Source organism: Phalacrocorax carbo, chromosome 3 (genome assembly GCF_963921805.1).
Source record: "Phalacrocorax carbo chromosome 3, bPhaCar2.1, whole genome shotgun sequence".
NCBI classification, from domain to species: domain Eukaryota; kingdom Metazoa; phylum Chordata; class Aves; order Suliformes; family Phalacrocoracidae; genus Phalacrocorax; species Phalacrocorax carbo.
In genome coordinates, this window is record NC_087515.1 from 17,917,155 (window position 1) to 17,933,642 (window position 16,488).

Here is a 16,488-nt window from a genome sequence, read left to right on the forward strand (position 1 = left end):
TATCGAGGTGCCAGCTGGACAGTTGGGTGGTGCAGATTCTGGCACTAAAAAGATGTTGCAAACGAAGTTTTACTGGATCTCTTTTGAATATATTAATGTTGGCTGTGAGCTATAATCTGAGCAAAACCCTACAAAGTCAGGTCCTAAGCCTAAAATGTCTTCCTGTTACTTCTGTGGATTTTGGATCAGAGTTTAAAATACCTTAGTGATATAGATCTGTATAAATGCAACCACTGATAAAGAGGTGAAATGCCTTTTTCCAAGATCTTTTCTCATGCATTCCAAGAAGGTCTGTATTTCTTGATTCCTACTTTATACCTAAAATCCTGAAGTCAAAGATAGTTTAAGGGACAGATAAAGCAAACATCTACATTTTCAAGATAATTTAAAAAATACTTACTGCTCCTTACTTAGGTTTCAAAGAAGATCACGGACCAGAAAATAAATGAAAAGCAGGTACTTTTCTTTTCCCCAAGAATGTTTTTTACTATACATTTTGTAGCAAAAGAAAGAAAATAAAGGAAAAAAAAATATTCTGATCACAGGGATGTCATTTTCTAAAACTCCAAGTAGGAAACATGACGAATACAAGGTCAAGTACACAGCCATGTCACAATATATCTCTGCACCTTTAAAAAAAATATACATAGAATTTTTTTCATGTGTTATTTTCTCTGTGCCTTGCACCCTTTCTCCACATGTCTTACAAAATCATAGTAACAATGTGCAACTTCAGAATGGTTCCCAGCAGCTGATCATTGGGAGCCAAGAAATAGGTAAACGATGGAAGGACAGTTGCACTAGCCACCAAAATGCTGGAGATCACAGTTAAGTCGTTAAGGACAATGAAATCTGCTTGGTGGGCCGTGCGCAGTTCCACAACAGCAATGCTCCCCAAATACAAACTTGAGAATTAGTTTACAAGCCCTAAAGAGCTCCTGTTCTAAGTTAGCAAGTACTTTAGTGAGGGTGAGAGGCAAGGGGGCAGGAGTACACTGGGGACTGGGGAAGTGCTATCTGTAATGGAGGGGACACATGGGAGACCCCCTGGTCTGACACACCCAAATTTAACTCAGATTTTCTGGCTAATTGGGAACATACCCAATCCCCTGAAAAACTTACATTTCCGATGATTCTGATAGCTTCAAGCTATGTCACCAACTGTACAGACAAAGAGCTTTTGTCACAATAGGGTGAAAGTCTGTGTTTTCTTTGTCAGTTGAACAGAGTGACAGTGTGACCTTTGCCAGAAGCCACTGGTATTCATAATGTGGACAGTTCATGGGAGCTACTTTCGTCTTCCCTTTCTTTATCCTTTAATAGGAAATCTTCATCACTATTTTTCCCATCTTTGGTAGCAACACCCCTATAGATATCAATAACTGCTGCAATCTGCCTTAAGCACTGACAAGCAGAGACTATGAAGAAGATGGAAGAAAGAAGATGATTTTTTTTAAATTTATTAGCCCTAGATTTAATTTTTCCTAGGACATAAAGGGGTGGCATTGGAGGTGGGTTATACAGTACATCAGAAATTTGACCTTTGTACATGTTCTCCTTTTCATCTGGGGGATTTGATGAGACTGAAAGCAGAAAACAAAAACTGCATGGAAACACTTTCTGCTGTGGGGAAAAACTTAAAAGCAGTAACAAGGCAAAACAGAACAGAAATCTTTAAAGCCCACTCAGCATGAAGTATTGTTTTCCCAGATGTCACAGTTAACACCATGAGATTATGCTGAACATTTTGCTCTGATCTGTCCCTGTGGATGCCCTGCACTTTTGAGACAGTCACTTGCAGTGACAACCAGATATATCCTAGCACCAGTCTTATACTCACAGAAGTATTTTTCTGTTGTTAAAAGAAAAGAAAGAGGTGCCCTTTAAATAACAAACCAAAACAAAAACCAAAAACAAGAAACCTGGTAAAATTAAACTTGTGCTGTTAAACCCCTTTTCATCCTCCTTGTTTAAGCCTGTGTGACAGTTCACCAAGATTCTGAGTAACTTTTGGAAAGCAATGCTAAATACAACTAGCAAATTCCTTGAAACATTCACACATGGTTTAGTTGGGGCCAAACGAGAATGGTGCCATACGTGCCTATTCACATTTCATGACCTTCCTTCTCATTTAGTATCCCTGTTACTTATTTGTTTACCTATCTTTTTGGCCAGTACAACTGAAAACATTTCCTCCCCTCTCTTTCCAAATGCATGGCCCTGCAGCAAACCACGCCTTATACATGAGGGAGAAGAGGAAGGGGGAGATGCTGATATTTACACTGTGCTTTCCATTACCCACTCTGAGCTCCCAAAAGTCCCTTTTGCCCCTGTTAAGTCGTTGTCATCGTACTGCAAAAGCATGCCATTCACCGAGAGGCTCCTCTTTGTCCAAATATTTGTTATCTTTTTTGGGTAGGTGCAGCACTGAGATGTGGCAAAGTCCCCCATGTCAAAAGAATGGCTACGTTTAGTTTTGCCCTCCAGAGGCAACATGAGGAGGCTGCGAAATTTGGACTCTGGCTGGCCCAGCAGTGGCTCTTTGTCCGAGTGGCGGGCCACCGTGGAAGTTCTGGAGTCTGTCATCTCCTCCTTTTTCTGACATTTCAGTTCCAGGGAGGCAAAAGCTCCCATTAGCCGGTCAATATTGTGTTTTGACCTGGAAGGAGGCCTCCACTTACTGGACAATGTGCCCTGTTCACTTTGGAGGCTATAGTCATCACAGTCATGGCTATTTGCAGAGCTGGAGGAAGAAGAGATGCTACTCCGTGCAGACTGACAGTTGAACTCCATAAGTTCATTTCTCACCACCACTTTGGGGTTGACTTGGGGCAAGACTCCGTTCTGAACTGGTTGTGCTCCATTTGTCTGTGAGTAGACGTTGCTGACATTAGACATCTTCCCCTGGGAATTGTTGCAGACCTTATAACGGACCATGAGTATTACAATGAATACCAACAGAGTTGCCACAATGATTCCTCCGATGATCAGAATCATGGTCCCACCCAGGAACTGGCTGTGCATCGACTGGCACTGAGGGTAGTCTTCTTTGGTGAAGAACTGGGCGCATCCCACAATATTGGTGGCAGTAAGGGTTGTGGCCGTGTCATCCCACATTGCCAGGACACAGAGGTCATAGCCTGTTCCAGAAACAAGGTTGTTTACAACAAAGGCTTTGTTTGTAGCTGGAATCATCCTTTAAAAAAAAAGAAGAAAAAATAGAAAAAATAATTGGTTACTCTTGACACTAAGGGAAAATAGAGGAGAACAAACATAAGAACAGTGTGGTGTTTACTGTGCTGCATACTGGCAGAGAAGAGTCAGAGCCATAAAATTTAAACAAGCATTCAAGCTTCCCAGCTCCTGTGGGTCCAACATCCCAGCATTCAGTAACGCTGAATATTTGAGAGGACCATCTCTCAAATATGCAATAAAGGGAATAAGAAAAAGCAGACCAAACTAGTCTGGGTTTTTTTTCTCCTCACTTGCATCTGTCCTGACCTTAAGTATATTCAAATCTGAACAAATAAGTCAGAATAAAAATATATGCCTAGAAACAGCAGTCCTTTCTAAGTGTGCAAAAGACCCTTGCACTTGCTGAGTCTGAACCTGGCCGTTGTCACATCACTTCACGGGTGCCTGAACATTTACTGTGTAACATCAGAGGTTGCTTACCTTGTGGAGACAAGGGGCTACATTTAGTTTTCTCATGAGAATGCAAGGCAGGCAGCCACTTCTTTCTCTTTCTCTTCTCCCCCACCTACTTTCTCCATCCTCCTACTCCCTACTGTGGAAAATATCTCCTAGAAATGCAGCTACTGTCTTCTTTGCCAGAAATTTCTCCCTGCAACCACTTTCCTCTGTGTGAGTGAAGAAGAAATACTGGCATTGGCAGTATAGGCTGTGGAAGTGTGAGGAGAGGTAGGAAGATGCAGTGATGGTAACAAGAAGATGTCTTTAAGATAAAAATTTCTATCAAATGTAAATTGATTTTCAAAAAACAAATGCCTAGGCCCAAGCTGTACTTCAGGTTTGGTCATTTATGGATATTATTCTTTGCTGCCACAAACCTTAAGCAGTCATTTGAACTCATGCAATATTAGAGCATCCCTGGCATTCAAAATTAGCAGATGGGCATGAACATGGTCTACCCCCACTTCAAACTGGTGAAAATTGCAGTACATTAGTGGAATGCTCTGGAGAATCCCAGATTTGGTGCCTGGTGAGTAGCCAAGAATATAACAGAGATACCCCATGCATGTTTCTTTTTACTTCCACGTAACAGGCTTGAGTGAGAGACAAAAGTTGAAATTAAAAGCAGCCCATTCTGACTTAGAGGTGCAGATCTTCAGCACCAGCAACAAGGGAGACCTACAGGCACACCACACAGCAAGCTGGTGTGACTACAATTGGGATGGTAAGGCCCGGTCAGAGGAAAAAGGCATATTCCTTGTGGGAGTGCCAGGCTTTCTTAGCCTCAGATGGTCATCGCAGCTAGCATAAACTGCATCTCTGCAGAGGCCCGTCTGTGTAGCAGGAGGGAACAGGCCTTCACAGAGAAGCAGCAATGTCAAGGAACTGCAAAGATGAACTTCTGATCATCTTTGCATTTATGCATTCACACCACTTACACAACCCTTCAGTCTGGCCACAGGCAAGGATGTGGCTCCTTTTTAAAAAGCAAACAAACACACAAAGATATTCTGTAAGGAAAAGAAATACTGGTGAGAGACAGCTGGAATATAAACATCACCTAGCAGGTTCACTTGATGTTATATTTAAGATTCTTGGCACATTCATCATCCTAATGGAGATGTTCTGCTCAACCATAGATGAGCTCTTCAGAATGAGTCGAGAAGTCATAAAGCAGTCCTCCTGGAAAACTCCAGATACAGTTCCTAAAATGGTTTCTAATAGTTGAAATGATTGGTCTCAAGTTATTTCTAATTGTTCTCCTCTCCTTTTGGCTCTGAGGACAACACACCATTGGCCACAGCAGCTGGGGCAATGCCTGCACTCTGTTGAATTGTTCAAGGAATTTCATAGGCACACACCAAGGAAGCTATATGGAATAACAGAATACTATTGATCTTCAAACATATGACCTTCAGACTCTTGAACAGCTTCATCAATTGTTTCATATCTACTTCTGTATCACCTAGTGCTATACTCCGCTTTCCACCATCAGTCCCAATCGTGTGCTTAAAAAATTCTGCAGTGCATAAGTCTTTCAGAAATTATTTCAGTGTGAAACCTCATTACAAGCAAGCACTGTTAGCAGAAAGAATAGTCAGCCCTATAAACTAGGTCTTGGACTTGGGACATAACTCTCGAAAAACAGAGCTATAGCACCATCTGTTACAGTGGTTCCTTTTGTTTTGCACTGATGAAACAGAGGGACCACTATATTCTCTCCAAGTAAACAGCAAACAACTGTATATAATTTTGCACATATCTTATGCATATAGAACTACAGTCTTTCAGCCTAACACACTATGCCAACTTACACAGAGTGAACACTGATAATTTCAATCATTTGCAACTTGTTTTATTCAAATACGATTACACACAAGCTACCAAGGAAATGTAACTGCCTGGAATACTTCAAGGACTGGCAGGTGGTGATAGTGGCATGAAATGTAAAGCCAGTTAATTTTAAAATGGTCAGCAGCGAGGCCACAACCAGTTCTAAAGCTGGGCCACATTAACTGTATAAAAACTTGCTATAAAAGATCATCATAGCATTTAAAAGAAACTGAGTAGTTTCTGAACTCAGTCAGTCCTGGGAGCTACAGCTATGATAATATTGGGACTAATAATAGCTTTACAAAAGATCACAGTTGCAATCCCAATCATGGAAAAAGCAATCAACTCTACATATACATCTAAAATGAAGAATTTTTGATGTTTCTGTAAATAAACTTCAAATGTTCTTGTAAAATATTCAGATTAAAGTTACTGTAAAAGAACAGCTGAGCATAGGAATAATCACCGAGTGCAAGAGTACTAGGAGTTAAGTAATTAATCTCAGACTCAGTTTTCTAGCTTGCAGGGAAGATGATCTTGTTTTCATAAAGTTGCCAAATTGTAAGAGTTTTTTGGCGTCTCTCCATGCTTTAGCCCACTCTCCCCAAACATACTGCCAGTCAGCTATGATGGATGACATCTCTTAACATTCCCCACACCTAAAATCGATGCAGACACATTTTTACTCTGGGATATTGATGACTCTTTGATTGTCTCCAACATGGGTAGTTGTAAGATGCCACTTCAATCTTTGCTTTGCTGCCTAACAGGGGGAGTTTCTACATGGCTGTTCTGTACATCTAGCTCATTAATCATGGATGACCATGCCCTGACATTGGGACTCAATAACCAGGAGCTGCCACAAAACTAAAACAGGTCATGAAAACTGTGCTAGGAAAAGATCCTGCAAGACTGTGTTCAGTCAACTCATCAGCTAAACACAGAAGTTGGTTCCAGGTAGCCAGAATCTATATCCTGGTTCACTGGAGATCAAAAACAGCTTTTGAAAGTTGTTAACTTCTGAAACTCAGAAGATCCTAGTCCTCACTTGTTAGCTCTGAGATAGCAAACATACTTAATTGCAGCAGTATTTTGAAGCAAGGAGGCTGATATTGTCCACCTGCTTTTCAAGGCAGTATGATCTCGCAGAGATGCTTCTTATCATAGAAGGGGAATAGAGATCGAAATTTGATACTACCTTTTCTTTAGGAGAAAAAAAGAGTAAGAGTTGACTAACTGCAAGAGGACATCAACTAGCAAAACATGTATTTTTAAACCAACGGTAGGTTATGATAGATTATAATGTGTACAGTTTAAGGAGCCCGGGAACAGTGAGGACTGGGAAAGCAAACAAATAAATATGTTAACAGTGTAAGTGTAAATGTAGTCCTAGCTAGGACAAAAAGAAATTTGAAAATCTCCTTACAGAAATTTCACTGTCCAGACACATAAGAACCAGTAATTTCTGTCTTTCGCCTCTGGTTTATTTTCCCTGGGGTAGATGGAGCAGGCAAATCTCTTCCACATTGGTGCCAGGATTTTGTTACCTGATTCTTAAGCTACTTTCTGAATCCTACCTGAAGACAAAAATACCCCAGAAAAGAAACTATTCATATAAGAACATGGTTCTGACCTCTCTGAAAATCTTGTCTTTAAGGAATGGAATAAGTATAGTCAGTCTTACAACAGATGTTCCTAATTTACAAATTTTTACAAAATAATTTCTCTCATCCTTTGGCACAAGAGCATCACTTATTGGAAGAGGAGGAGATCTATGTCCAGGACTGGGGCATGGCATAAGCATCTGAAACAGAACAGCAATAGAGGCTTCTATGAGAGTTTACTTGTGATGAAGAGCTATGGAGCTGAGGTGAAAGTTTTCAGGGCTTTTGTAAACAATAGATTCCCTTCGATCCATGGAGATTTATGTCTCATTTTGTGAAAGCATGAAATGGCACCATGAGACCCTTTTTATAAAAAGGAACGATAGTGCTAGCACACTTTGAAGTCAACCTTATTTTCTACTGCTACCACTAAAAAGACCTTGTTATGTCCTTGTAGACACAACATATGGAAAGCAAGCAATTTTGCAATTATTTGATTCAGTTTGTAGTGATATTAAGAAAATTAGAAAATAAATTACTTAGAAATGCAGGGGGAAAAGGCTTGCTGCAGATTTCACTCATAATCCCAGAAGCAAGTGAGCACTGAAGCTTGCAGAAAGTCAACTGTGCTGAGAATTTAGGAGACCTGAATTTTATTCTCTACTTTATCAGTTACAGTGTTATCAGGCTCTACTTTATCAGTAACTCTCAGTTCCTGAGAAATCATTTTGCTGTACTGTAAGTCTCCTCATTTATAAAATGGGGATAATGCCAGCAATCTCCTTTCAAAAGAGGCCTGTAGTGTATGGAAGGAAATTAGTAGATATTATGATTACACTGTAATATAAAAACGGGTTCTTTTCTTCTATGTAGCACTGGGGATTAGCAGGAGTGAGCTGGTGGTTAATACTGTGGTTATGCAAAACAGACAAATTAGAGAAAAGACAGATTAGGCTAATTGGCTAGGCAATTCTGTTCCTTTTCTCCATCGCAAGAGGGGTATGATACCATCTAGTTTTAGCCTGAAACTGCTTTAATCACAGAACTTGCAGGGAACTGTCAAGGCAATTCTACTGGGAAGGCACTTGCAACTCCAAAGACTCAGTTTTATATTGACCTGATAGACTACGTTGCTTTTCTGATGGTCCTTTTTTTTGTACTATCCAGGGCTATATACTATCTATATTGCAATACAATTTCTCCTTTTGAAGTGAATGCTAGGAGTTTAAAATAGAAAGTCATGATTATTTATTAAATGTTTGTGTCTGAGGAAAAAATAAAATAGCCTAATTGGTTGGGTGTGAATTTTCTGTGCTTAAGCTGCTCAACCCAAACTCTGCCTGTAAGATTCTATGTCTATATGCTCTGTCCCAGGACAGACACCTCATGAAAAGTGGTCCATATTTCTGCTGGTAAATTCTCCTCTCTTCCAGAGTGACTTCAGAAAGTTCTATATCAAAAATAACCATTGGAATATTAGGTCCTGAACCATTCTGGAAAAAGCATGCAAGGAACTCTACCAAGACATTAGCAGTATAGATGATGCATTCTGGTGCATGGGAATTTTTCCGGGCCCTCATTAATTTATAAGGACAGCTGTAGCCTATACAGTAATTATGAAGTGACTGCTAAACAGCACTGCTAAACATTGTCACTGTGCACTATAGTTTGTAATGAAGAGGGGAGAAGGAAAAGGAAGACGTGTGCCAGGGTGAAATAGCTAGTGTTCTGTAAAATCATGTTTCTGTTTGTTAGCACACTAACTTTCATGTATAGTAATGCCTGAGAGTGAAAATATCAATCTCGCTGCACATTCCTATTCTTAAATTTCCTCTTACACAAAGTTGAATTCACATAAGTGCAAAATATTACCCTGATTTCTCTCAGAAGTACAAATCAATCCAGAAAATGTTAATACTGGAATCTGACCAATTTTCGTTTTTCAGTGAAAATCTCAAACCAAAAATGTTCATTTATTTCATCAAGTTTGTCCCCTATTTTAAAATCTTTGGGTTTTTTCCTTTGTTACCATTTTGAAGCTAATTCTGAAAAGCTGTTGATTCCAAATTCCTTTAAAGTATTGTAGAAGGGTCTGATAGAGTCTGACTTTTCAGGCGTAGTGTCCATCTTCAGGCCCAGTGGGATTAAAGTAGGAGCGTAGAGAAAGGGGAGAGGAAAAGTATCAATGGTGGCATACTGTAGAAAGACTGGCTAAAAAGCAAATGAAAAGAGTGGGTAACCAGAGGATGGAGCTCATTGCCTGAAGAAGGACCACATAAAGTATCCTTTAAAGCCTGGTGGATGTAGCTCAATGGCACACAGATCTTGCTTCTTACCAGAGAGATAGTAATGAGGTGTTATTTCACTGAGGACAGGTAAGGAAAGAAGGAAGAGGAGGTTGAAGTGAGAGAGAATGTAAGAAAAGAGAATAATGAACGTTGGTGGCTCTGGCAGTGTCAGAGCAGCAGAAAATTATAGAAAGATGAACAGGTTCAAAGCATCCTTTGGCAGGACACTATCAGGCACATGGCTGCCATCAAAATGATGGAAGAAGTCCAGGTGGGCACTGAATGGGGACCAAGACCACAAAACCAGCATAATATATGGTTGAGTGCAATCAAACGTCAGTGAAGATCTTTCAGCAAAAACAAGAGAATTGGAAAGATAGTGAAGTGAATCAAGGTAATAGAAAGAGTTCAGATGGTCGACAGAGAGTAAGAATGCTGGGGAAAAGGGCAAAAAGATATCAGAGGAAAACTAGAAGGATATAAATTGCAGTGAAAATGTCACACGTGATATATTGCCTGGGAGCAAGAGCAAGTAATTGACAAATTAGGACTGTGCAGTTGACATTCTTCTCTGCTGCCAACTTTTGTAATTTCCTTGAAAGTTTTACAGTACATATTGTTGTAATTTTTTGCTGTGTTTTTATCCTGGAAAGCCCCAGTTTCTGCAGTCATGGAATGGAAGTAGAAATGAAAATATTATTAAAAATTAAGTAAGCTAACAATAGAGATTTATTTCTGACCCTTCAAATTTCCAAAAAAGCCCTTGAATATATATCTTCAGATCATCCTAAAGCCTCAGGAATCAAAAAACAAATACAAAGTACCAAGTATATTACTGTGTGAGATCTCACAGCCTTCTGGTGCCTGATTTAAGATTTTTTAATCTAAGAATCTGAGAAAGACAGAGACCTACTGTGACCTGCATCTCAAAGAAATGACAGTTGTATTTCTGGTGTCCTGGGAAAAAAGAGGGTTGTTAGTATTAGCAACAGGGCCTAATTCCTCTGTCAGTCATGTCAACATAAGGAAATGTCAGATAATACCAGGAGGTAGCCAGACTTGTTCAGTAAACACTAACTCAGCCCAGCATGAATAATTTCTTGCATTTTTTATTTTATTAGTTTTTTTGGGGTTATGACATATAATCATAATTTTGCCTTCAGATGGAACATTTATTATTAAACAAAAATCCCCTCCTGCTTTTCTGAATCTTGTCTCCTCGTCACTCATGCATCCAGCTGCCCTTCAGAGAATCTATATTGTCAAATGGAACACAGTACATATCGTGTCATTATTATTTCTTAATTTGCTTATGCTCTTTTCTGATCATTTGGAAAAGTGTGGTGGGAGGTGGAGAAAAGAAGACAGAACCAAAAGCAATTGATATGTCTGTCACAAGATGGTGAGCCAGGGAGATACTGAAAATGAATATAACCCCTGTGCTACAGGGGAAAGGAAAAAAAAAAAACAAATATTAAACCACTGCTCAGAGAATATAAATTTCTGGTGATACCTGATAGGCTGCTGAACAGTGTGCCCTAGGAATGCACTGAAGTAATTCAGCAGGTGCCAGAACAAAGCATAGGCTTCTAGGGGACATTACTGCACAAGGCTGAGAAAGGGGAACCTTGGTATTCTGCTCCCCTCCATTAGCTGTTGCTCTAAGAGGTGATGTTCCTCTCTCTTTAATATTCCCAACCAGATTCTTGCAAACAATAGGGAGCCGCAGGCAGGCAGAACAGATGAGGCACTTATGGATGAATGAAGACCGCCAGAACTGTCCCATAATGCCCTGAATCAATGATGGTGCTCAGTTCAGCTGTCCAGATGCAAGCTCTGTGCTGGAACCTTATTTTGGTTAATGTTGGTATGATAACACAAAATTAGACTTTCAAGCTACCTGATGTATGGTATCATTTCTGTCACGTGGACATGACAGTAGCAGGCATTTAGTGCCCTGATCATTAAATTTTATCTTTAAATGGAATGTAGACATATCCTAGGAACATTTGACAGCACAAAAGATAAATCCAGTCACACCCAAGCTATTCAGCTACACACAGAACGCCTTTCACTGCAATATATCTGAGATATTATATGCCTCTGAAAAAAAAAATCCTCACACTAATTCAAATCCAACTAAAATATATTTTAGCCTATTAGCAGAGTAATTGAAATCCCACATAATATTTCTGTTAGTAAATGTGAAGCTGAAGTATTTATGGAAACAATATATAGTCATACTAATAAATTCATTCTGTACCATGATAAAGTAGAGTTAGAAAGCTATCATAATTTACAGCAATGTTTCAAAAAGCCAGACAGAAAATTTGAGATTAATAAAAAAATATCTAAAGTCAGTAAATTATTCTACTGATAGTTGCAACAACATGTTACAACTACCTTATTTCTAAAGATGGGAAGAGATAAAAGTTATCCAGGAAAGGTGGGTTCAAGCCATCAAGCAGAGTGTGAGACCCAGGACACTAATTTCCCAGGGTTTTCTAGACAAATGGACCATCCACCTGGCTAAAGTGTTATTTTTATTCTCTCTGACTGAAGTAATTTTGAGCTTTTTTATGCAGAGTTGGACATTTACACCAAAAAAGACATCCTACCATACAACAGAGGTTCCCAGAAGAGAAGCAACATTAGAAGGAATGAGCACATTTAGGAGCTCAGAGGAAATTAATTTGCAAAAGGGATTCCTTTCTTTTCTGGCAGAAATCAGCTGTGAGATTCAGCTATATGCTGCCCTTTCTTGACTTACAGCTGGGACTTTCCACTTTTTTTCTAGGCAGTGACATCTGTGCAAATTATAGTGATAGGATCAAAGAGATCTGCCTGGGATCCTATAGTGGTTGACAGCTGCCCATCCCCTTTTCTGTAAGAGCTCATGTGAGTTGAGGTGAAGAAGAGGATCTTTAGTGGCTTACTAGCAATTTAGTTCATGCTTATTACACAGAACACTTATGCTAGTTTGCAACCCATATGTCCTGCAGAAGCTCTGTGTCCTATCACACAGGCTTTCTGGAAGGTTGTGCCGGAATGACAAAAATTCCAGGCACTGCTTGAAGTTATGTCCTCCTGTGTTTTGTAATTGACTGATCAAAAATATTCCACCATGCTGTTTCAGGTTCTTCTGTCACAAAATCTTTCTGCACTGGTGGGAGAAGTGTGGTGCCAGCTAACAGCTGACAGGACTATTGTAACTATTCTAACAAAAAAAAAAAAAAGAGCCTTATTGAGTGAATCGGAGGTCTCACTACCCATAGAAACTGTGTATACACTGATAAATCAGTCTGTGTAAAGAAGTGCTTCAACATCAGTTTAAGACACAGTTTTGTGTTATTAAAAAGTTTAGTCACATATCATGCAAGTGTTCCCCCATCTCAGTAACTGAACTCATTGTGCATGGTCTCAAGAGATTGTGGATGGTTATCTACCAGAATATCGAGCATCTCTTTCATTATGAGGTTGAAAAAATGAGTTAAATTCCCAGTGGAGAGGAAGGGAAGACTGCATTTGCCAATTCTGCAGAAATTAGCTAAGGAAATATTAACTCACCAAAGATACAGCCAGAATATACCTACATTCAGAGAAGAACATAGCCACGATTTAGAAACATGAAAAGGAGTCTATTTGGAGAGATTTTTACCGCCACAGGCAGGTAGAAAAGCAAGAAAAGAAACTGCAAGATTGAGGACCTAACCCTGTAGCTTCTCAGCAAACACTGGAAGCACCTTTTACTATCTAAAATGGATGCAGTAGAATTGCTTGCTTCTTATAAATTAAGAAAACTTATTGAAAAAATAAAAGGGGGAAAGTTTGAATAACAAACTTTTCATATAAACCATCAAGCTTTTAGTTTGAGTTAGAAGAGGGATAAAATCTTTTGCAACAAAAATCTCTGTGAAACATGCACAACAATGCACAAGGTAAAGAGAACCAGGATGATTCAGGGCAATATTTGCAGTAACACTGGGGGAAAAGGTGGGTTTTTCAATTGTGGAATGAGAACATGGGGTGCAAAAATCACTAGTGGTCAAAAGCTTTGTCTCCTAGTGGAGGGGAAAAAAAAAAGCAGAAAAAAAGAAGCAACATAGATATGTAATAAAGGCATTTCCTAAGGCACAGGTTTGACATTTTGCCACTTTCTGGGTGTTGCATATAAAGCAGAGGAAAAGGAAGGCTAGAAGGACTAGATAGGCTAGAAAGACATGGAGATGTTGAAATTCAGGATGCTTTACAAAAGGCCAGAACACAGTTAAATCCTTTCAGTTTGTGATACCAAAATTAGATAAAAGCATTTCCCAGCAACCAGCGATACCCTGCTTCTTTCAAAGCTGAGCCTGGACTGAGACCCTACCATGTGAAGAGTGACAAATACATTACTGAAAAGGAAAGTAAAATCCATCCAGTAAGAAAATGGGTTTTAATATATAATGACCCCAGGAGTCAAAAAAGGAAAAGTCAATCACAGATTCCAATAGTAGCATGATACTATAGCCTAGAAATATGTTTCTCCACTAAAGGATTTTAGACAAGTGTCTCAGATTTTCAGTACTTGAACAAAATGTACTAAAGAAGTAGTCTACTAGTTCTTTACATGCTACAAATAAGACCCAGAAAATGGAAGGAAGCTGACATGAGTCATCTGATAGGCTAAAAGCATGACCCAAAAACTGAGTGTAAGTAGTCCAGAATCCCAGGATGTGCATCCCAATAGTGAACCCATTGCAAAGAGGAAAGCGTGAGCAGTGTCTATTGGATTTTCTTCTTCCAGGCACTAGCCATATACTTTGCAAATACATATTTGGCCTTCCTCATGTTACTTCTCACTCACGGAAAGTACACAGAAGGTTTGGAAGTACTTGGAAGGGAATTAAATCCTACTTTTAAGCAAGGTTAAGCATTAAATGAGTTTATAAATATAAGACTTCTCAAATTTGGTGTGTTTGTTTTATTTCAGAGAACCACAACTGATCTGTTTAGGTCTGATGGTGTAACATTAAGAAGAGACCAGAATTTCTTCTCGTATTTCAACTTCTCTGATTGATCAAAGTTTCATCTGGCTCCTGAGATTTACCCACTTACAGCTTAAGTTGCACAGTTTTGCTGAATATGGTTTTAGGATCAAATGGACTCAGACAATGAGTAGCTGATCAGGAAGTTAATAAGCTTTCACATGAAAACCAACTACAACAAATGCTGGGTATGCTATCAGTCTGCTGATGTAGCTACATCCAGATCTGCTAGATTTATTATTTCTTTACCATGATTAACTATTAGTCATCACACCTGAAGGTTTTTGCAGTCATGGATATTTCATTGTCCACCAGTAGAACTAAAGCTTCTACATTTCATAGGCATCCATATGAGGTCATTAAAGAAAAAGGAAATAATCTTGTGAAGAATGTAATTGAAAAATTCTATAAATACTGTGGAATCATATGTGTAAGAGCGCCCTGTACTGTTGCAAGTGAAATGAAAGAATGGATTTTTCTTTATCTTTCCTTGAAAAACTTTAAAAAAAATGAGTAACAAATGAAAAGACTGGCAGATTTCTCTGCTCTGCAGTTTCAAGTGTAAAGCCTGCAAAACTCTCTCTTCTTCACGCTGTAAAATCTCTGAGCTTTCCTGCTGTAGCTCCAGATAGCATAAGTATGTAGGACATGCAAAAATGACCCTAAGAGCTGAAATAGAAGATCATGGAACAAAATGTAAGTTAAATACACAATGATACTAATTTTTGCCCACTTGGAGAATACAGAATCATTTGTCACCTCTACTATCAGGCAAGGGAATGCTGTCCTCATCCTGTCAAAATGAACTGTAGTAGAAATTTGCCAAATGTTCATTGATATTTAGGAGCAAAAGAGATAAGCTGAACATTGATTCATAACATCAAGCAGCATCAAAACCTCAGGGTGACCCCTCTGAAAAGACTAAGAAGTAAAAAGCCAAACTCTATCATTCCTAGAAAGGAGTATAAAATAAATACTCTTTAAAAAATTTTACATAGAAATATAAGATTTCAGGCTTCTTGGAAGGCACAGCCAGCACCGTATTCTACAGTACATTAGTTCTATGACTGTTTCCCACACATATATTTATCATTAATATTATCAATAAGGGCATTCTACTCAACATTTTTAATAGCCAATGTAATCCTTCAGGGGAAGCTTAAGCATGTCCCTCCCTAACCACTATATGGGCCAGGGTAGTTCGTTACATCTGCAGTCAAGAAAGAACAAAATCTGTTGCCCTCAGTGTTTTTCCTTCTTTTCTCAACAAGTGATCACCCCAGAAGTATTGGAGGGCATCTCAGAGTGTGTGAGCAAGGGAATAAAGTAGACAAGAACTTTAGTCCCTTATGAAGTCCTGTAAAGCTGTGCTCTGCTAGCAGAACTGCTGATTTTGGCTTCTCTGCGGTGGGCTTGGTTGGGAGTCCTAAACTTGCCTCTGCATCGTTTGATACACAGCTGCTGGCCTCCAAGTTCCCTTCCTTAAATGATGATTGAATTCCCTTTCTAGGTTGCACCAGGACAGTGCTGTCCACAACGCATGGAATTTGGGTAGGCACTACCATCAGTCTGTGGCAGGACTTCAGCAAGACACAGTGCCTGTCTTTTTGCTTGAGGAGAGAATGAGGGCTAGACTTGAGCATCTTGACTGATGAGATGACCTTTCCTACTTGTTTGCTGGGGAAGTCAGCTGGTTTTGGAGAGAAGGGATTTATACTTTTTCTTTAAAGTTTCATTTCCTTCCTTATTTCTCTGCCTCACCTAAATGACAGAAGGAGGGAAAGTCACCAGCAGAAGAAATAAAGCTGCAAACCTGCTGAACAGCAACTATTGACTAAATAAGAGGGGAGGATGTGGCCTGTATGCAGATGTCTGTAAGAGGAATGCTCATGTTTCCCCCAAAAGATGTAGCAAAAGAAGCAAAATGGGATTGGTCTAACAAGCGCTGCCTTTTGTCCTTAAAGCCTGCTTTGGAGCTGCCTTTGTTTCCAGAGTTCCTGGAGACATCTCAGGCAGAACACACCCCTTTTTCCTTCCCTATGC

At 39.4% G+C, this 16,488-nt stretch overlaps 1 protein-coding gene across 1 annotated transcript in view; it reads right to left on the reverse strand.

Moving 5' to 3' along the window:
* Positions 1-475: 475 nt before the first annotated feature.
* LRFN2 (leucine rich repeat and fibronectin type III domain containing 2) overlaps positions 476-16,488 on the reverse strand; it is a 41,804-nt gene continuing 25,791 nt past the window's right edge. The window contains exon 2 of the mRNA XM_009507085.2: positions 476-3,196. Within this exon, the coding sequence (XP_009505380.1) occupies positions 2,278-3,196 (919 nt within the window). The 3' untranslated portion in view covers positions 476-2,277. The remainder of the gene's footprint in view (positions 3,197-16,488) is intronic.